Source organism: Cervus elaphus, chromosome 10, assembly GCF_910594005.1.
Source record: "Cervus elaphus chromosome 10, mCerEla1.1, whole genome shotgun sequence".
In the NCBI taxonomy this organism is placed as follows: domain Eukaryota; kingdom Metazoa; phylum Chordata; class Mammalia; order Artiodactyla; family Cervidae; genus Cervus; species Cervus elaphus.
Window position 1 is genome coordinate 14,728,280 of NC_057824.1, and position 13,802 is coordinate 14,742,081.

Sequence of the window (13,802 nt, forward strand, 5' to 3'; positions counted from 1 at the left end):
ATACATGGACTTCCTTCTCTATCCTTTAAATAAATAAACCTTACTTTACTTATCCATGAGCTATCTCTGTTTCTCCATCAATCTGAATCTAGTATTTTCGTTTAACAATGCAATGATCACACAGTAATTTAAAGAAAGATAAAACCTGCATGTAAATTTCATTATGAAATTTCTATAACGCATTCACTGTCTCTTGTGATAATCACATTTACTCTGCAGACTCAATAATCACACATTTCAGAAAAGTCACAGCTCCAGATAGCAAACTAGTCACAAGACATTTCAGAGTGAATATTCTGATAGCATGGCTACCTGTCTTATTCTATAGCCTAGGCTGTAGGGCTATCTGGTTCTTTTCATAAAAATGGAAGAAGTTAAAAAAGGCAAGCCCAACCATGCAAGTAAGTCCATTAGCCAAAGCAAGTTACATAGCCAAGGGCAAAGCCAAGTATCAGGGAAATACACTCTGCTCATCATGAAGTGACGGATGCATGGATGTGTGGATGCATGCCAAGTCATTTCAATCAAGTCGTGTCCAAATTCATGACCCCATGGCCTGCAGCACGCCAGGCTTCCCTGTCCATCACCATCTCCCAGAGTTTGTCCAAGTTCACGTCTGTTGAATCAGTGATTCCATCCAACCTCTTCTCCTTCTGTCTCCAATCTTTCCCAGCATCAGGGTCTTTTCCAATGAGTCAGCTGTTCAAATCAGGTGGCCAAATTATTGGAGCTTCAGCTTCAGCATCAGCCCTTCCAAAGAGAATTCAGGGTTGATTTCCTTTAAGATTGACTGGTTTGGTCTCTTTGCTTTCCAATAAAGGAGGCAGAGAGCTAAAGAACTGATGCTTTTGAACTGTGGTGCTGGAGAAGACTCTTGAGAGTCCATTGGAAGGAACAAGTAGACTGAATGATTTATGAAGTTTTATGAGATCCCAGTTATTCTCTGAGCTCATTATCTGTCACTTTAAATCAATTCCTTCTCCTATCATGCATGTCATTTTCAAAGTCATCAGTCTCCAGTTCAGGATCAATAGATTAATGCTTGATTTCTGTAACTGAGTAATGACTCACTCCTATTAACATCTCCTTTCAACTATATTTTCTGTAGGCCTCAGCCCCTCATATATATTCCTTCCTGTCCTTGACATTTAAATTTAATCCTAAATTGTTGAACAAATGTCCTAGAAGATGTCATAATTCTTGTATCACTTAGACTACTTATTTTTCTAAATAGCCCTTCCTCCAGTCCACATCCAAACCTTTAATGAATTCCTCCCCACTGTTCCCTACAGGCCCCAATTAATTAGCCCATTGTTCAAAGATTTCCAAATTCACCTCTCCTTTCTTTTTGCTGTTCACTACAGCCACTCCACTTGAAGGAAACAAAATCATCCAAGTATGCCAACCTTCTTTCTGTATGCTAACTGTCCTACTGTTAACTAAAAACTCATCAAACACATGGAACAAAGGTTGAGTACCATATCCATTCAATGCCATTTGGAGGCATTGCTTCAAAGGTCCACCCGAGGATTATTTAAAGGCATATACTTTGTTCAGCCACTGTTTACCATTAAGTAAAGACCAAGATGTAAAGAAGTGGCTGGTGTTCTCAGATGGTAAAGAATCCACATGCAATGTGGGAGACCTGGGTTCAATTCCTGCGTTGGGAAGATCCCCTGGAAGAGAACATGGCAACCCACTCCAGTATTCTTGCCTGGAGAATCCCATGAACAGAGGAGCCTGGGGGCTACGGTCTGTGGGGTCTCAAAGAGTTGCACATGACTGACCACTGACACAATTTAACACGTATGTTGACATCCAGATTTTTGTCTAGCAGGAAAGATAGCCCAGTGTTACAGTTTACTGTCTTACAGAACATTATCTAGTTTTGTCTCTAACCCAGAAATCATATCCTAACTTTCCTGCATTGAATTTCTGAGGATACCCAGCATCTCGGATGCTCTTGGAAGCAGTCACTCCATTACACTGAATTCTTCAGTATATGAATTAATGAGATGAATAAGATCTTTGGCATGTGTTCATTTTAAATTTGTAAAACAGCTGTTTTTAACTTTTTGAAAAGTGTCCCTTATCACTAATCTCTTTTTGAAAACTGCAGGCTCATGGGGAACAGAAGAGGGTGAACTGCAATGTCACTCACGCGTGACGCTGAGGGAAAGCACATTCACAGCCTTGAAAGTTCGCAACTTGAAGGTTTGTGTGTAGGGGACTTGCTGTAATTGTTACCTTGGTATCTCATAAAATATTACAGAGTGCTTTAGAAAAGAAGAAAAAAGTTGAATGAGGAGACATTCAACATCAAAAACATATTCATTAACACTTTTACTACTTTCCTAGGTCAGATTAGACAAGATCTGGGAAACGCTCTAAATAAAGTCTTTGCAAAGTGAAAAGGAACCAGCACAGACAGAAAGAAGGCGCCAGACACAGCGATGGAGTCAGCCTTCTGTGGGAAACTCACTTTTAGAGAAGCACTTGTAAATTTATGTAGCGCCCGAAACACTGTCATTTCAGAAAGAAACCCACTGGGAAGCTCCCGGGGTGGGAGTGTGAGGCTTCTTGCACTCACTCAGCGGTGGACCAAGGCCCTCCTGTGTGTTTGTTTAAGGTCTTCTCCCTCAGCAGGTAGATGTTGGAACAACTATACTTGGGCACAAAACGACGGGAAAATTCAATTCTGAGCTTCAGTTACAGTTTCATGGAAAATTCTTTTTATTATTAGCTAGTTGTTTCAGCTGGGAACACCATTTAAAGACACTACCCACATAAAATTGAAATTCTACATTTTTAAAGCCGACCTAGAAGGAAAAGAAGATGTCCTCACTATTAGCCCATTAACCAAGTTTCTCTTTCTGGAGAGCTCCTGGGAGGCCAGGCTGATGGGTAGATGAAGAGCAATATTAAAATCAGGCTTCACGAACCAGAAAGTTTGCCTGACTCTCATCTCCAGGGCCACTCCACCTTCCTGATAAGGCCATTCTCAGAAACCTTCAGTAGCCACACACTGGCCCCTAAAGAAACTCCCAGCTTCTCATCCTGCCACTCAAGACTCTCACCCTCTGACCCCAAACTACCTCTTCTAAGGTGTGGGAGGTCTATAGGCTATGCTACAATATTGCTTATATTTCTTCACATCCATATCTTGGTCCTATTCTTTTCTCATTTAAAAAGACCCTGATGCTGGGAAAGATTGAAGGCAGGAGGAGAAGGGGATGACAGAGGATGAGATGATTGGATGGCATCACCGACTCAGTGGACATGAGTTTGAGTAACCTCTGAGAGATGGTGAAGGACAGAGGTGCCTGGCATGCTGCAGTCCATGGAGTCCCAAAAAGGTCAGACAGGACTCAGCGAGTGAACAATTCTTTTCTCTGCTTACCACATCCTTTCCCAATCATCTCTGCTTAGTCTTCTAGGTTTTATTCAAATACTGTGTAATCCCTGAAACATTTCCCAGTCACCACAATTCAGAGTTATTTGTTTTTCTAAATTCCTGTATCTTTTTGTTTTGTATTCGGTTGACCAAAAACTTTGTTCAGATTTTTCCGTAAGATCTTATGGAAAAACTTGAACAAACTTTTTGGCCAACCAAATATTATTTTGTTTTGTTAATCATATAATAGGCACATGTATTTCCTCCCTTATACAATGAAGAGAACAGCAATCCATATCTTATATTACTCTCTCTCTCTCCCATAACATAATAGACCCTCAACAATTTCTTGTTGAGTGAGAGAACTGAAAAGAAATGATAATAATGCTTTATGCTGGTTTTAAAAATTCAACTTTTTAGAATTCAATCACTTGACAATTTTTGTGTTGGGTTGATCATTTGACCATTTTTCTGTTTTCTCCTCATCCGTGCTTACAGGCGTTCATGCTAAGTTGCTTCAGTCATGTCCAACTCTTTGCGACCCTTTGGACTATATAGACCACCAGGCTCCACTGTCCATCGGATTCTCCAGGCAAGAATACTGGAGTGGGTTTCCATGCCCTCCTCCAGGGGAGCTTCCTGACCCAGGGATCGAGCCTGCATCTCTTATGTCTCCGGCATTGGCAGGTGGGTTCTTTACCACTAGCACCACCTGGGAAGCCCATTCTCTTCATAATCAGGCAATGAAAATGTCTTTCATGACCTGAAGGTTGACAAGCCTATAAAATTCTAGTTTATTTAAATCAACCTCTTGGTTTGACCTTAGCATAACTTTCTGACAACATGGTACAGAATATGCAGGACACTAAGTTTCCCTTCCAAGAAAACTGTTTAACAGTTTTAATCATTATTATTACATGTGAAACAGATCGCCAGTCCAGGCTGGATGCATGAGACAGGGTGCTCGGGGCTGGTGCACTGGGATGACCCTGAGGGATGGGATGGGGAGGGAGGGGGCAGAGGGGATCAGGATGGTGAACACATGTACACCCGTGGCTGATTCATGTCAATGTATGGCAAAACCACTAAAATATTGTAAAGTAATTAGCCTCCAATTAAAATAAATAAATCCTTTAAAAAAGCTAATTGCAGTTGCCAGAAGAACCCTCAGGAAAATCTGAGGTCGGGGTTCGGGATTAAACAGTTCTTAGAGTTTATCAAGTGCTTTCACATACATTGATGAGAGCCCCTGGTGCAAGATGGGTTCGGGAATTTTGTGCAGGATGTTTGTTGGAAATGTAGGGCATTTCCAGGAGGAGAGCCTGGCAGGGGAGAAGTTGGGTTGCAGTGCAGTTATGACCAAGCCCTGATCCCAGGAGGATCCCTGGGGCTGGCATCACCCTGTTCACGCCAGGAGGGACCCAGATCTTTGTACCCCTGGACTGATAGGTGATGCACTGCCCTGGGAAGCAGTCACCTCGGGCAAGGTGGCACTCTTCAGTAGAGGCAATTCTCAAAGAGGGGTGAGGCGATCTCTCAGTGGACAACCTCTGCACTGGGAGGAATAAATCCTTCATTCCCTAAGGAGAGATTTTGGGCAATGAAGTCCAGTATCCACAACTAGCTCTAAATACCAATGCATCTCATGTTCTTTCCATTAAGTACTAAAGTTTGGTGTGGTTTGCTAAGCACACCTTTATTCTAGATGGCAAGGAAGTGTTTATACTCCCACATTTCTCTCGTACATTATTCCTGTCTGAATTCTTGATACGAGTCCAAAACATGTGTCATAGTGCTTTCCCCTAACTCCAACGATTTTTGATTCTTGAAGCAAATGAAATGTGTGTTTGTATCTCTTCCTTTATGCCCATGGTCTTACTGCAACAAGAAAGATAAATGAAAAGACATATTTGGAAAGTAATGAGATCTATAATTATTTTTTTATTCTCTAATACTTCCATAAAATTAACCACTGGTTTTTCTGTCAAGTTTGTCCCTTAGAACATGCATATATTTAGTGTTTTTATTCCTAAATATTTACAGCTGCATTGTTTACATACATTTGTGTACAAATTTGTGTCATGAAGATGATCTTACTGTGCATACTCTGCAGCCAGGAGATGCTGCCTCTTCGTGAACTCACTACTTGGAAGACTTCTGGAGAGGCAGCGCATGAGAGGCCAAGAGCATAGGTTTGGGATTAAACAGGACTGCCAAGATGAATGGAATGCAGAATTTAAAAGCACGGATCCTAGAGTCAGACTGCCTAGGTTCAGCTCTACCAACTATGTGCTGTGTGATCTTGCATATATCTCTTAATCTGTTTATGTCTTGGTTTCCTTAAATACAAAGGGGAAATTAATCATGGAATTCTTGTGAAAAATAAAAAGCACACAATGCCTTTAGAGCAAGGTCTCACCGGACTTAAACTGTAATCAATTGTTGCTTGTTGTTGCAACTGTTATTAAAATCTTCACGTTCCCAGCTTTAAAAAAAAAAAAGAAGGTGAGATATTTCCAGACTCACACTGTAGAGCCTTCATTTTATTCTACTTAGGGATGCATCTAAGGCAATATTATATTCATAAAATATTCTGAAAAGCCCGCAAATACTTGGCAAAATTGAACAAACAGGATAACTGAGGGTCTGCATGGACTTATTTGCCCCTTGGGACTAACTCACTAGTTTTGCTCTCTTTGCTTTAGAGTGCTTTCACATACATTGATTAGACATTTTATCAATGATTCTGCAAAGCAGCCTAAGATGATGACTGTCTCTACATTTAAATATACAAAGTATAATCCAGAGAAGTTAAGTGGTCTTTTCAACATCACACAGTTAAGCAATGAGAAGCGTGACTCCTTAGCTTCCCTGTTCTCAGCACACAGACAGGTCTGACATCACAGCTGCAGATGTCACCTGTGACATTGCCACCCACTGCAAGACCCTCACAGGTCATCTGTGGCTGGAAACAACACGTGAGGCTTGCAAATGATGGAACTTGCAACCCTTCCTTTTATATTTAAGGAAGGGTTTTCTGCATAAATATCTATCTCTTGCTCATATTTGTGTTCAGAAATGCTTTCTCTAGTAGAAATGGCTCCAGTGGGAAGAAAAATGTTTAGGGCTTTGATAAGCCTAAGGGGGTGTGTCTGGCATGTGAATGTTATTTATCTGGTGAGTCTTGGTGGCAAGCTGCACTGCATCACCCTGCCTCTAAGATCTAGAACCATGCTTCCCCCTTTACATTTGCCTCTACAGACAACACTTGAATTTTGACATCACCTCTAGAACTCTTTTTAAAGACAGAGTTAACCACACATCAATTCCCTAAAATGACTAACTAGCTGCTTACAGGCTAATCAAGCCCAGACTCTTTTCTCCTTTCCTCCATCTACCATACCTAGTCACTTTTCTTCTTTTGTGCCTAATTCTGTGTCAGGACAGCATTTCATCAATAAGGCCTTTGTAAAGCATAGAGGACTAAACTCAGAACAACAACGTGAATATTGATGTCGGGGGAGTTTGTAATTTCCTCGGTTCTGTCTAATTGCAACCAAAATTTGAAGCGGTGGAACAGCATTATAGCCCTTGAATGGAGTTTTATTTAGAAAGAAAGGGAAAATACATCCTCGAGGCATGAGAGCAGGCCAACCCAAAAAGACAGAAGAGAAGAGAAGCCCCCCACCCAATTTTGGCCCCTCTTTTTCTATGTTTTTTTCTCCTCCCCTGGGCCTGCACTACGTAAACTGGGCCAGCCAGGAGGGCTGCTTGTTTCACCTGAGGTCCTCACTCTGGTCCTCAGACCTTCCTTTGTTCTATTTTCACAGGCTTTTCCCTTCCTTGTCTTTTAGCCACCGCCATTCTGGACTGCTTTTTCCTATTCTGACTACCTAACATTTACTTATTAGTGATTGCAGAATTGTGCCTACATACAGAGACCTGCATTTCAACATGACCAGGTATTAGGAAAGACTGGTAGAGCATCCGCCCCCAATGGCACTGCACCATCACTAAAAATACGTTGATATTTTGGTCCTATTCTGCACACAACAGGACTTTTAAGGAACAATAAGATGGAAAAGAAAAACCAACGTCAAGCCAACAAACTTCTATTTGTCACTAAAAGCCATGAAACATACAGTATACGTTAGGGTAACGAGAAGATCTCAAATCTTTCTAAAGATTCTTCTTTTAGCAGGGGATGCCCACTTCTTGCTTACATAAGACTGAAAATAAATCATATAGGACCACAGTGTTGCTAGAACAGAAAGAAGCTGATTTTTCAACAAGCTGATTCCAGAATATAATCAAATGAATCGGAGGAGTCACCTAGAAAGGTAAACAATGGATGAACAATAGTTTCACTCATACTTAGTGAAACTTATTTCAAAAACTACACATAAAAAATGAATCTCTCCAATGGGTAAATAAGTAAAGAAAATATGGTATATATAAGCCATGCATATATACAATGGAATACTATCCAGCCAAAACAGCAAGGAAACCTGTCATTTGTGACAATATGGATGGGCCTTGAGGACGTTACCCTAGGAAAATAAGCCAGACAGACAAAGATAAATACTGGCTGCTCTCACCCATTTGTGGAATCTAAAAAAAAAAGGGAAGAAAAAACACTTGAAGCAGGAGATAGATGGGCCCCAGGCTAGGCATTTACAACTGGTTTCCCATTTACATTTCTCGGGGCAAGAAAAAGGTGGGCTTCAGGCTGGACACTTACAACTAGCCTCCTGTTTGCATTTCCTAAAACAGGAGATAGGTAGCTCCAGGTTAGATATATGCAGCCAACCTACTATTTGCTCTCCGAAATGGAAGTCACAGCTGAAACAGGGCAACCAGTCAGGCTTTGTCTGCTGTGGACCCCTGAAGATGACAGTCACGGCAGGGACAGAGAAGACTGAGCCCTGTCTGACTAGAGGACCAGGAGGTCACTCACTTCCCATCCTTGGGACAGAGGAGACATTGCACACACAGGCTCCCTGGTGGTGAAAAACGAGGGGGCACCACCCCAGAGCAGGTGATGCCCCCCATAGACCTCCGGGCTGGAATCCATCTTGGGAAAAAAAAATGGGCCTGCATGTCAGGGAGGGTCCTAGCGTAGGTCAGGTCTGGAAAAAGAAACCAGGTAATTGCCTGAGGGTAAACAAAGACCCAGACGAAGTGCCCCATATAAATGACGGAACCGCCTCTTTCGCGCACCCCTCCTCTCCAGGAGGGACGCCCACACCCTTTCCCTCTGCGTGTGCATCGCCGCCCTACTTCTGCCCTAAGTAAGCAAGCCATTTCTCTGCATGCTCCCCCACTTGTGGGTCTGCTGTGTCTCTAATAAAAAACTTCACACCTGCATTTACAGCTTTTAACTCTGCGAGAGATACATTTCTCACTGAGGGCAAAGGTCCAGGGAAAATAGCTTCTAGCCTCTAGCCCTGTCTGGTCTGGTGGCTAGGATTCCCGCTTCTCATCCAGGCGCCCCAGGTTCAATTCCAGGGCAGGGATTTAAGGTCTTGCTTCATGCCACTGCACACTGCTGCCTCTCTGGGGAACAAACTGAACTCAGAGATACAGAGAACAGACCGGTGGTTGCCAGAGGCGGGTGAAACGGGAGAAGGGAGTCAAAAGGTACAAATTTTCAGTTGTAAAATAGGGAGGCAGACAGAAAGACGGGGCTGTGGGCAGGGCAGAATAAGGATGGTGGTCCCAGTGGGAGGAGGAGAGAGTGAGAAGAGGGAGTGTAGTGCTGATACTTGCAGTACCCCGGGTAAGTCAGAAAGCTAGCGGAAACGCGCCGCCCAGCCCGGGAGCTCAGCCCAGGGCTCATGATGACCTGGGGGGTGGGGTGCGGAGCGGGAGGGAGGCTCAGCAGGGAGGGATAGACACACACTTCCCACTGAGGCATGGTCGCATCGCAGAGACCAACAATTATTCTCCAGTTTAACATTTTAAAATAATTTTTTGAAGATCTCATGACAAGGAAACAGTTGTAGCTATGTATGGTGATGGATGCTAAATACACTTATGTGGTGATTATTTCTCAGTACACACACCTATAGAAGTGTTACTCTGTACCCCTGAAACTAATAAATGGTTTGACATATATGTCACTTGTATCCCACTAGAAAAGAATGAGTCTTGCCTGATCCGTCTTCTCTACTGCAGGGATACCTGCCCAGGACATTTTGTAACTCCTGTCTGTGACTCTCTTCAAAGCAAGTCACAGTAACTGCCAATTACCGAGCTCTTGGAATATTGCATGAACCATACAAATCATTTAAGACGTTTCATCTAACATGATCCTTCACAACAGCAGCATGAGGTGGTCCAGATGGGAAAAATCCCAGAGATTACGAAACCTAAAATGCCGAGTGGTCCCAAGTCAGGGGCTGGCAGGTAAGGAAGCGGGTATTTGACCTTTCTCCTTCCGAGTCACTTCACTGTGCAGTCACACAGGGCCGTCACAGCCGGTCAGATCCATGACTTTGCACTGTGACGGTGAGAGACGGAATAGTCCTCCCTCCTGCCACATCAGAGGATGCCCCGCAGTCAGCAATCGCAGCCCTTCATTCAACACGAGCCGATCAGCCCCGAGGAAACGCAGGGCTGAAAAGAAAACCTGTAATCCAGCAGCTGGCAGGGGCTCCCCGGTGCCTCAGCGGGTAGAGAATCCGCCTGCGATGCAGGAGACCCTGGTCCCACCCCTGGGTCGGGAAGATCCCCTGGAGAAGGAACAGCCACCCACTCCAGTGTTCTTCGGCCTCCCTGAGGGCGCGGATGGTACAGAGTCCGCCTGCGATGTGGAAGACCTGGGTGTGATCCCCGGGTCAGGAAGACCCCCTGGAGGAGGGAACAGCCACCCACTCCAGCATTCCCGCCTGAGAACCCCACGGACAGAGGGGCCTGGGGGCTCAGTCCACAGGGTCACCAAGGGTCTGACAGGACTGAGGTGCTAGGCATAGCAGCTGTCAGCCTGCGGCCACGCCCTGAGGAAACTCAGGGTGTGGAGATGCAGGATCCTGGCTCCGGTTAGCTGAGGTGCATAACCAAGGAATGGTCTCAGTGAGTCCAGACTCGGAATCTTCCCTTAGAGAGAAAAAGGCTGAATTCCTTAACTTGGGAAACCTGGCTTATTCAACATCAGCAGTCTTGTGGTGCTCCCAACTACCCGTCCTTCTTGCAAGACTTCTATATACCCTACCTCTTCGGAGCAGTTTCTCTAGCTATCTGAAATGCTATCTCCAGGATTCAGTCTTCCTTTTGCCCCAAACAGAACTGCAGTTGTATAGGCTTGCGGACACAGTGGGGGAAGGAGAGGGTAGAATGAATTGAGAGAGTAGCATTGAAACATAACTCGCACGTGTAAAATAGCTAGCTAGTGGGAAGCTGCTGTTAGCACAGGCTGCTCAAGCCGGTGCTCTGTGAAAACCTAGAGGGGTGGAAGGGGCAGGGGTGGGAGGGAGGTTCAAGAGAGAGAAGACACACGTATGCTTACGACTGATGTACGCTGCCGTGTGGCGGAAAGCAACACAATATTACAAAGCAATTATGCTTCAATTAAAACATAAATAAATAAACCTGAGCTTGCAACCCCCATGTTGTGCACGTTTCGAAATCAGCAACAGTTTTTACAAGCTTGTGTAGACAGCCAATGATTTCCCAGGTTCCATTCCAAGGCTATCAGAATAAAAGAGAGAAGTCACCAGAAAATAAGACATAGGTCCTCAAGGGGCTTCGAGGTTGCTCTTGATTAGCACCAGACTCTTACCATAAGATAAATCCACCTGCAAAGGATGAAGCTTAGCCACACTGGAGATGGTTTTTGAAACGAGGGGACAGGGAGGTTGCAGACGGGAGGCGTACTCAGACGACAGAGCCTCGGGGATCAGCCCCAGACGAGGCGGAGCTGCAAGACCAGTGCCGCGATTACAGGGGTTACGCTCAGAGCAAACGCGGAGGAGGATGACGGCACCTGAAGCTCTGCTGTCTGCACAGGTCCTATCGCTTGGTGATCGCTACTTTTAGTGTCTGACAGAGATTTTGGAGGCACTTCTGAGCTCATGAACATACCCTCTCTTTGTACTTATTTGTTTATTTTTGGCTGCCCTGCGTCTTTGTTGCTGCCAGTAGCGGCTCCCCCCTAGTTATCAGGGAATGGATTAGTGCCTTTTAGAAAACGGCACAATAGCAATGAGTCATTGTCGCCGAGCAGGTGCGCACATCAGTCTACCTGGTAGGAGCAGAGATTCACACTGCTCTGGCACTCCCCGCTCCACTGCACGGGCCGGCGGAGCCGGGGGTCTACACCCCCAGGTGTGCCCTCAGAGCTGGTTGAGCTAGAAACAGTCATGCCCCTCTAGGAGCCCAGGATCCCCCAGGCTCTTCTAGACCTCCCAGCTGCCCCTCCAATCTCCCCCAGGACCCCAGGCTCTCCCAGCAACACCCCCACCCTGGGCTCAATGTCTATACGGAGGGTACCAGCTGACGTGGAGGTCCAGGTGGTGGTGTTTGCTCTCATTAGACTGTGAGCCCCTTGAGGGAGGAGCTGGACCTGGGATGCAGGGAGGGGAACCCAGGGTAGGTCAGCTCTGGAGGTGATGGGGAAGGACTGGGAGACCCAGAGGGGCACAGACCCTCATGTGTCTGCATCTGCAGGTCTGCTCACTCTGCATGTGTGCCTGTGCAAAAGGGAAGGGCCCAAGGTGAGGCCACCCAGAGTCTGAATTTGCTCAGGACAGTTCTGTCTCCTGAAGATGCTCTGCTTCCCATGAGATGGACCTGAGATCTGTCTGTCCTTCACAACCTGGGACTGGGGCCCCTGTCCCTGCTGCTATTCTGGTAGTCTCAGGATCGTCCCACTCATGGACTCATTCATCCATTCATTCTTTCAAAATAGGAGTTTAGGAGCCACTCTGTCCCAGATGCTTGCCAGGCACCAACTGTGGTCTGATGAGGTGGCTGAACCCTAGCCTCCCCTTCCCAGCCTCCCTCTCCTAATCTCCACCTCCAGCCTCGACTTCCCAGTCTCCCGCTCCCAGCCTCCCCTTCCCAGCCTCTACCTCTCAGCCTCCCCCTCCAGCCTCTACCTCTCAGCCTCCCCCTCCCGGCCTCCCCCTCGCGGCCTCCACCTCTCAGCCTCCGCCTCCAGGGCCCCAGGGTCCCTGCGGGCTCCAGGGCTCACTCACCCGTCGCTGCTCTGAGAATCAAGGGCAGAGAACTCAAGGTCTGCAGGAGAAGCCCCTGCCCACAGTACAACTGATCAGGGGCAGCAGCGAGGACCCTCCCATCTCAGACACCTGTCCGATGCTCACACCTGGGCAGCTGCAAGCCCCTCTCTCTTCTCTCTCCAAAAAAGGCAGATGATACCGGCCCATCTGTAGCCAGAGGGGGGCTCTCGGGGGCTTTAGGATCCCGGGGGGCAAGGGGAGCAGTTGGGGTCAGGAGAGACCACAGTAGTGGTTCTCAGCTCTCAGTGCGGTACAGTATTGCTACTGTTTTTGTTGTTGTTATCAAGTTCTGTACCTCCGAGAACAACTGTACATGTGCAGATAAAGCATTTGATCATGTCTAACACCCTTCCATGGTAAGAACACTCAACAAACCAGGAACAGAAGAGAACTTCCTCAACTTAATCAAGGGCATTTATGAAAAACCCACAGCCAGAGCGGAGAGTGGAGGAAGGAGTCATGCCTTTATTTAGCAGGGAAAGTGGACTTTTTTCCCCGCCACCTTCTGGCCTCACTAGCCTTCCTCGAGGTAGGTTCGGGCTCTCCCGAGGCGGCTTCATCTTGGTCGCTGTCCACTGGGGCCGGTGGTGATGGGCTATGAGACCTGCGGACGAGCTTCCCAGGGAGGGTGGGGATCGTGTAAGCAACTTTAGAAGTGTAACCCTCAGAGTCCGGTCGGGACGGTGTAAAGGACGCGACCCCGGACCCCGGGCCGGATACACTTACCCTGGCAGGGCGGTGGGACACCCGCAAGGGCGGGAGCTTGGAGCCCGCATCTGATCGCTCGTATCGGCCCAAACGGGCCAAAGACGCGCCTCCGAGCACGCACGCCAGGCCCCGCGTGTCCTCCGCTCGCCGCGGTCCGGCAGCTGGCGCGGCTGGTTCCACAGCGCCTGGGCCCGGTGGGACGGCGGCAACTCCGGCCGCAGGGGCCCGCGGTCCGCCCGGATGGATGTGCCTTGGATGCGCGCCCGGAGCGCGCCCACCGCCTCCTGCTGGCGCGCCTGGCGCTCCAGCGCTGCCTCGCGCAGTGGAGTTGCTGCCTGTCCTCCACACCCATTTTCAGCAGATCCCGCCGCAGAGCCCGGGTCTGGGCCAGCTGCTGCCGCTGCAGCTCCTGCGGGCGGGGCACGGGTCAGCACCGGTCCGCGGCGCGCACCCACCTCGCC

The 13,802-nt window shown here is 47.1% G+C and overlaps 1 protein-coding gene and 2 long non-coding RNA genes across 12 annotated transcripts in view; 2 read left to right on the forward strand and 1 right to left on the reverse strand.

Moving 5' to 3' along the window:
• The window catches only part of LOC122702166, a 75,591-nt gene extending 71,638 nt beyond the window's left edge, over positions 1 to 3,953 (forward strand). Inside the window, exons 3-4 of the long non-coding RNA XR_006343194.1 lie at positions 2,120 to 2,214; positions 3,893 to 3,953. This is a non-coding gene — a long non-coding RNA (uncharacterized LOC122702166). The remainder of the gene's footprint in view (positions 1 to 2,119; positions 2,215 to 3,892) is intronic.
• An 85-nt stretch (positions 3,954 to 4,038) lies between these two features.
• LOC122702168 lies at positions 4,039 to 9,810 on the forward strand. The gene is made up of 3 exons (XR_006343196.1): positions 4,039 to 4,081; positions 7,596 to 7,734; positions 9,572 to 9,810. It is a non-coding gene; the product is annotated as an uncharacterized LOC122702168 (long non-coding RNA).
• Positions 9,811 to 10,830: 1,020 nt separating this feature from the next.
• LOC122702156 (coiled-coil domain-containing protein 166-like) overlaps positions 10,831 to 13,802 on the reverse strand; it is a 38,478-nt gene continuing 35,506 nt past the window's right edge. For 8 of the 10 annotated variants that reach the window (XM_043915666.1, XM_043915662.1, XM_043915667.1 and 5 more), the window contains 2 exons: positions 13,360 to 13,750; positions 10,831 to 13,248 (listed from right to left, as the gene is read on the reverse strand). In XM_043915666.1, the coding sequence (XP_043771601.1) occupies positions 13,035 to 13,248; positions 13,360 to 13,750 (605 nt within the window). In that variant the 3' untranslated portion in view covers positions 10,831 to 13,034. Of the gene's footprint in view, positions 13,751 to 13,802 lie in introns of all 10 variants that reach the window. The other 2 variants (XM_043915671.1, XM_043915670.1) reach the window with 2 other exon arrangements.